At 36.8% G+C, this 7,441-nt stretch overlaps 1 protein-coding gene across 2 annotated transcripts in view; it reads left to right on the top strand.

The window, feature by feature from the left end:
* OSTF1 (osteoclast stimulating factor 1) overlaps positions 1-7,441 on the top strand; it is a 56,933-nt gene that overhangs the window by 31,386 nt on the left and 18,106 nt on the right. For both annotated transcript variants that reach the window (XM_005868302.2, XM_005868303.2), the window contains exon 3: positions 4,600-4,650. In XM_005868302.2, coding sequence (XP_005868364.1) covers positions 4,600-4,650 — 51 coding nt within the window. The remainder of the gene's footprint in view (positions 1-4,599; positions 4,651-7,441) is intronic.

The following is a 7,441-nucleotide window of genomic DNA, read 5'->3' as shown; positions in this document are numbered from 1 at the left end:
GCATGTGCCCTTGACTGGAATCGAACCTGAGACCCTTCAGTCTGCAGGCTGATGCTCTATCTACTGAGCCAAACCGGTTAGGGCAGCCACTGCTTTTTAACCAGGTCCTGACACCATGATGACCAATAATGGGTATGCAGGACCCTTCCGAATGAGAGAAAGCATAAGTGGTAGCGAAGAGCAGGGACTCAAGAATTTTACTGTCTTGCTTCAAGTCTGGGGTCTACCATGTACCTGGTCTGTGGCCTTGGATATGTTTCTTATCTATAATGTGGCAATAAGAGTAGCACCCACCTGGTAATGTCCCTGGTGAGGATTAAATTAGTTAATACAGTGGGGCCTTGATTTATGAGTTTAATTTGTTCGAGACCGAGCTCGTTAAGGAGCTCGTTAAGGAGCTCGTTAACTCAAATTACTCTATCAACTCAATGCAAAAAATCAACCGAGAGACAGCTGGTATCTCAACTCGTTAGTTGGGACACTCATAAGTCAAGGCCCCACTGTATTTGTAAGTGTCCACCTAATTCCTGGGACAAAATAATACTATAAATTGTTAAATAAAATATATGTGTCAATTTGATTTTTTTCCTTTTTATTAACTTTTGAGGCTCTGCATTGACAAATCTGAAAAATGTCAAAAGTACCTCACAGTGTTATAAATTTTTTTAAAATAAAATATATATTTGCATAAACCAACAAAATTAATACCTTGGGAATTATATGTTACCAAGCATATATGGAACAGGAATGAGAATATATATTACCAAGTTGTACCCATCACTGTAACGTTGCAGTGGCCAACAATTTACTTGTCCTGATATCTTGTGGTTCTTCAAGGGGAGAAAAAGGAGGAATGTGGGTAAAAACCAAAGAACAAGCTGGAAATAGAGAAATGCTTACTTGACTATGTCACTATCTTCCTATTTCTGTTCCATGAATATGATGCCAGGAATTTAAAAGTAGATCCTCATTGAACAATTTACATTAAGTGTCCTGTAAGTGGTTTCTTAATGGAAAGTGTGACTATTACAGGTAAAATCTATCTGAGTTCTAAAATCATGAAATTACCTTGTTGTCTATACCAGCGGTCGCCAACCGGTGGTCCGTGGACCACTGCTGGTCCTTGAGGTCTGAAAGGTTGGCAACTGTTGGTCTATACTGCCATCAACAGTCTAAAGAACTTGGTAGACCACCTCCTTAGCTATGTTCAGGACAAGCTGCCGCTAGTTTTTTTGGGAGAAGATATTTTATGGGTAGTAAGTAGCATTGTGTGTCTGGGAACTATTGATTAAAAAGAAAATAAACCACCCACTCTCCTTTCTCAAGATGAAAAAAATAGTGAGGCCTTCTTACACCTGACGGAAATCGGCCGCCTGCTTATTGCCTCAGTTAAAAAACATGTCTGACCTAATATGTGGCTTGTGGTAGACATTGCTGTTGAATAGCAGCCATTAATTTAAAAACCAAACCGAAAGAAAGCTGAGAAGTAGCAAAATGACCGTACTTAGTGACATTTTCCAGATGCCACTTAACCAAACCACGCAGGACAAGAATTACTTAAAAGACATTAAGAGTTTTAATTGTTCTAGGCTTTTATTGCCTTTTAAACAATTGAGGTAAAATTTTCATTACATAAAATTGACCACTTTAGATGGAAGAAGGCATAGAGGGGATACATGGTGATGGAGGAAAAAGAATGCACACAATAAAAGAATCCCTGAGCACCCAAACAAAGGTCAGTCTATACCACAACCAGTAAGTGAGTTCTGCCAAAAAAGGAAGTACTGCTGGACTCCAATCACACTTACAACCAGACTGACTTCTTAAAAAAAAAAATTTAACCACTCTCAAGTTTAATACATTCACAGTGTTGTCAGCCATCATCTCTGTCTAGTTCCAAAACATTTTCATCACCCCAAAAGGAAACCCCCTACCCATTAAGCACTTATTTTCCATTCTTCTGGGCTTTATTCCTTTTTTGTGTGGGAAAGACTAAATGCAGGGATTGCGCGCGCGTGTGTGTGTGTGTGTGTGTGTGTGTGTGTGTACACTTTGTTTTTGTTGAGGTATTTGTATGATACTTTTTCAAAATGTGCCTTTTGCTTCCAAGGGTGAATGATCTTATTAAATGAGAAAATTTAGGCAGATTTGGCTTTCACTTTTTTAGGAGACCAAAACTGTAGGCAGAGATGACTCCTTAATTTCAGTGAAAGCACTGATTGAGGAGGACTCACTTTTAGACACAAGGGGGTAGGGTTAGCACTTAGAGAAGTACAGAATAAGATGGCTCTAAGACCAGAAAGATCTCTTCAAGGCATTGAGCTCTTTCAAAACTCCAGGAAACTTAGTCACTCCAAAAAAAAAAGCTACATTTTCACATATATTCTGTTTTCCATACTTTCTTATATCCTATTTCATTCTCTTCTCCCATCTCTTACTGTCATCTGAAGGAGAGCTAGTCAAATGGTGTTGCCAGTAAGGCCAACCTTACTGTTATGGGGCAGCTGCTATGTCTAGTTGGGATGCTTTCTGTGATGGTAAGTGAGTCCCCTTTCTAGCTTCTCTGAGAGGGAAATACAAAAGGAAATAGTTTGTTTCCCTAATCACTTTCTATGTCCATCACATATTGGTAGTCATATCGATCATAGATCATCAGAACATTTTAGAGAAGAGTTAGAGAAAATCTTAGGGGGCAGGCTTTGTTTTTTCCTCCTAAATGCCCATTTCAAATAATATTAAAGTGTGTATCATCAAGTCTACATAGTTTCAATTAATTTTGCATAGCTTGTGCTGTGTGTAAGTATAGTCTCTGTAAATAAAAGTGTAAATGCAACAAATGCTTCAGAAAGTTACCTTTTAAAGAAACTTAGCCATTTTTTGTTATCATTAATTGCTAATTTTGATATTTGAATTCATAATGCATGTAAATACTCATGTACTGTGGTTGTTTAAAGCATGATGTAGCTGTTATAGTCTTCATTTATATTTGGAGGAAATAGTTATAACAATGATATAGATCAGCTTTGATACTAAATAAATTGCTAGTGCAAAGTCATCTCCTCTCTCAGTCACCCTGGTCAGTGACTGAGAGAGGAGATAAACAAATGGAAAAAGAAATGGATGAAATAATTTATTTTGCTAGCATAGATTTTATTTATATGGAAGAATAACTATAATAGGAAATACCAAAGCCTCTTATGAAGAAGGTATTTTTACAACTAAAACTATGAAAGTAATAAAAGTAGAAATATTTGAAAATACTTATTCCATACATTATTGTGATCTTACCCTGTGTGAAATTTTGTGCCCTACATTTTTCACTCAACATGACAATGTAAACATTTCTCAATATCTGAAACTCCCTCTGAATACATCGTCCTATTTACTCATAAGGTCATGCTGATAAGTGTTATCTACTAATGGGAAAAAGAAGATGTTTAATTAAAGTGCCTGGATTTGTTCAGAGAGTGTGTCAGACATTTGGCTGGTATGGGCCAGAGCACATACTAACTGTAATCAACTAATCCCTTACCTGCTTATGATCATATCTATCAGCTCCATATCTTTCATGGTTGAATTGTGTATTAACTATTCTCACATATAAAATGTTCATTCTCTCTGAACATAAAGAGATAGGATAATAGTTTTATCAAAGCATTTAGCGGATGTTGATATGAAAGTGTTTAAGTATTGATGCCTAATCATTTAGGAAAGAGCCAAGCTTCTAGTCATTTGTCATGGTTTTAATTCTAGACATTTATCCTTTTACTAGAGGCCTGGTGCATCAACAGTCTAAAGAACTTGGTAGACCACCTCCTTAGCTGTGTTCAGGACAAGCTGCCTGGTGCATGGATTCGTGCACTGGTGGGGTCCCTCAGCTTGGCCTGCGCCCTCTCGCAATCCGGGACCCCTCGGGGGATGTCGGAGAGCCGGTTTCGGCCCGATCCCCACAGGCCAGGCTGAAACCAGCAGTCCGACATCCCCTGAGGGATGTAGCAGTGCGTGAAGTGACAGGCGCCCGGCTAGGGGTGGGCGTCATGCTGCTCCCGCTCATCCTGGCCCCGCTGCACCTGTCTGCCGCCACAGCAGCTGTGCTCGCCAGCCATGAGCCTGGCTTCTGGCTGAGGGGTCCTCCTGCTGTGGGAGTGCATTGACCACCAGGGAGCAGCTCCTGTGTTGAGTGTCTGGCCCTTGGTGGTCAGTGCTCGTCATAGCAACCGGTCAAGAGGTCGACCAGTTGTAATGGCCGCTTAGGCTTTTATATATAGATAAAGAAATATGTGTCACCTTTTGGAGTTTCTATAAGAAGGAAGTTTTATTTAACATTCTATTTTTATATAAAATGCCCTCCTTTCATTGTGGAAGAATATGATATGTGTATTTGGGGAATCTTTGTTATAGTTCCTTGAAGTTCAAATGGGAAAAATTCAGCTTTGATACATGTGCCAATTTGTTAATAATGTTTTGTGAAATGGTTTATGTAATTTAAAACCACATTGAATACTTTACTATATGAAATCTATATAATTATCATAATCATATTCTAATTCATGAAACTATCACATGGAGTCAAACTTAAAAACATTTTTTTTCTTTTAGCCAGATGAATTGTACTTTGAGGAAGGTGATATTATCTACATTACTGACATGGTAAGCCCAGCTAAAATTTTGTCATCCCATGTATGAATTAAAGATGTATAAGACTATTTTGTATAGCCATAACATTATTTAAATGTGTTTCTATCTAGAAATACATATGTTCAAGTCTATTCATTTTAGCACAGTTTATAATAGCATACGATTAAAAATACCCCATATGTCGAAAAACAAGAAAACAGTTGAATAAACCTCTGAATTGGAGTATGATGAAGCTACAAAGAGTAAGGAATACCCGTACTGTGGAGTAATTTAAGTGAAAAAAGCAAGGTGATCAAATGTGGATAGCAGGCCATCACTTATCTAAGAAAACGTGAGAGGATATACATAAACCTGTTTTCTTCAATTTGTAATAAAAAGTCAAAGGAGGAGTCGTAAAATAAAATTTGAAAAATAGTTTCTTCTGTAGGTGGGGGAGGAAAATAGAGTAGAGGGAACATAGATGGAAGATAGACTTTTTAAAAATTATACTTTATTTTGGAGATCTCACTTTGGAATCATGTAAACTTTTTCATAGTCATACAATTGAATTGGTAAAAAGCAATCCCTGAAAATTAAAAGCAGCCTGAATCAAGTGAACTTCATTGTAATAACCACACAGAGAGGATCTATTCCAAGTGACTTTAAAACTCAGCAGTTGGACTGACATCTCTAGTAGAAGATGGTTGAAGGACAAAAAGAACTGCCAAAAAAATTGTAAATTATTTTTAAGCATGATTTTGTTAGAGATTGTTAGTATCACTATTCTGAGAGAGTTGCATGTGTATTGTGGAGCAAATGAGTCATTAGGTCAGTGATGTTGAAAACTGGGATTTTCAGCCTGCAAGAAAGAATATATGGATGTAAGATCAACGAGGGTAAGTAAAAACCCTGTAGCTCTGCATTTGAATAGAACATATTTTACCTAAAATGAAACAAGACATTATCTCCTGCTCTTTACTTTGAAAAGGCCTAGAAAAAAAAAACACCAACTAATAATTCTATATTGTTTCCCATTAAAAGGATCAAGGCTCTTTTGTTGGTACCAGGTCTGGGGCAGTTAAGGTACAAGATAATCCCTAACTTCTTGTTTTTAGAATGCCAGGAAGCTACCAAGACTACCTAGGGCAGTGATGGCGAACCTATGGCACGCGTGTCAGAGGTGACACGCGAACTCATTTTTTTGGTTGATTTTTCTTTGTTAAATGGCATTTAAATACGTAAAATAAATATCAAAAATATAAGTCTTTGTTTTACTATGGTTGCAAATATCAAAGAATTTCTATATGTGACACGGCACCAGAGTTAAGTTAGGGTTTTTCAAAATGCTGACACGCCGAGCTCAAAAGGTTCGCCATCACTGACCTAGGGTCACGTTAGAAAGACACAGGAACTATGGTGAAGAGGCTGCCACTAGCCAAAGACAGGACAACTTGAGCAGTCAATTAGAGTAGCAATTCCCAAGGATTGAAACACATTTACTATGCTTAAATTATGAATTCCTAATGATATATCAAAATAAACATTATCAGACACCCTGAGAGGATGTGAGGGAACCAACTTTTTATTCTGACATCTGTTACGGTAAATAATCAGCATTTATTCTGCCTTTTTTTCATGAATTTCATCTCTGGAGAGCCTGGGAGTTGATGAGGGAGAGTTTCTCTTTAAAGAGGTATTCTAGTTATTTAAATGACGTGGGAATGATGGAATTAGAATGTCATCCTTTTTGCAACCCCTATGAAATAATGGATCCAGATAATGCTCTTCAGTGGTTACTAACATTCCAAAAGGAGAGATCACCAGACATTGTGTGTCTTTCGATGAGAGAGATCAAGATGAAATAGTCTTGCCAAAAAAAATTGAATCTAAATCTAATTAAGCCTCTAAAACTAATGAACAATTTAGAGGCAATACAGGGAACAGAAAAACACATTTTTGCTAACACAGGAATTCAACAGGCAAAATCCAGGCTGTTGGAAACTACAAAACAAATGGATGATTTTTTTTTCCAACAAGTAGACTGTGAAGGAGTGAAAAAACAAAGAAGGGGGAACCTATAGAATAAAAGAGACTTAAGAGGCAAATCAATCAATCCTATTGTTTGGCTCTTATTTGGATTGCAAGTTATGGAACAGCTGGAAAATTTAAGTATTGATTTAGATATTTGATGATACTAAGAAATTGTTGAAACAATTTGAATCTGTGATAATGTTATAATTATGTCTGAGAAGTCCTTATCTTTCAGAGATACATATTGAAATATTTGCAGATATTGAAATAATATGATGTCTAGAATTTATTTCAAGTTAATCTGAAGGGGAGGAAAGTTATAGGTGGGGGTGTATATGAAGCAATATTGTCCATAAGTAAATAATTCATGTGATTGAAAATGGGTACGTGTAGGTTCATTTAGTGTTCTTTCTACTTTTGTATAGGTTTGGATTATTCTGTAATAAAAATTTATCTCAAAAATAAAGGTGAAATAAAGAGATCTTTAGAAAACAAACAAACAAAAAGTCTTGACGCTAATAAAAATTAGTCTGGACAAAAAAATTCTATACGTAGTCTATATAAACCAAATGTAATTTTTTTCTTTTCATTCGTATTATCTCGGTTTGATCTGTTTGATTGTTGAGGCTCTGTGATGAAATGCGTTTAATTTGTTGCAGACAGATGTGTGAATATTTGTAATTTAGTGATAAGGTGAATGGACACCCGTAACTAGGAAATGAGGAAGCTTGATGATTGTGAGCAGGGCCGATGGGCATTTTGTAGAGCTGGTACGCTCCATGAGAGTCCAATG

Source organism: Myotis brandtii, unplaced genomic scaffold, assembly GCF_000412655.1.
Source record: "Myotis brandtii unplaced genomic scaffold, ASM41265v1 scaffold266, whole genome shotgun sequence".
NCBI lineage: Eukaryota > Metazoa > Chordata > Mammalia > Chiroptera > Vespertilionidae > Myotis > Myotis brandtii.
This window is presented reverse-complemented; position numbering and strand designations above follow the sequence as displayed.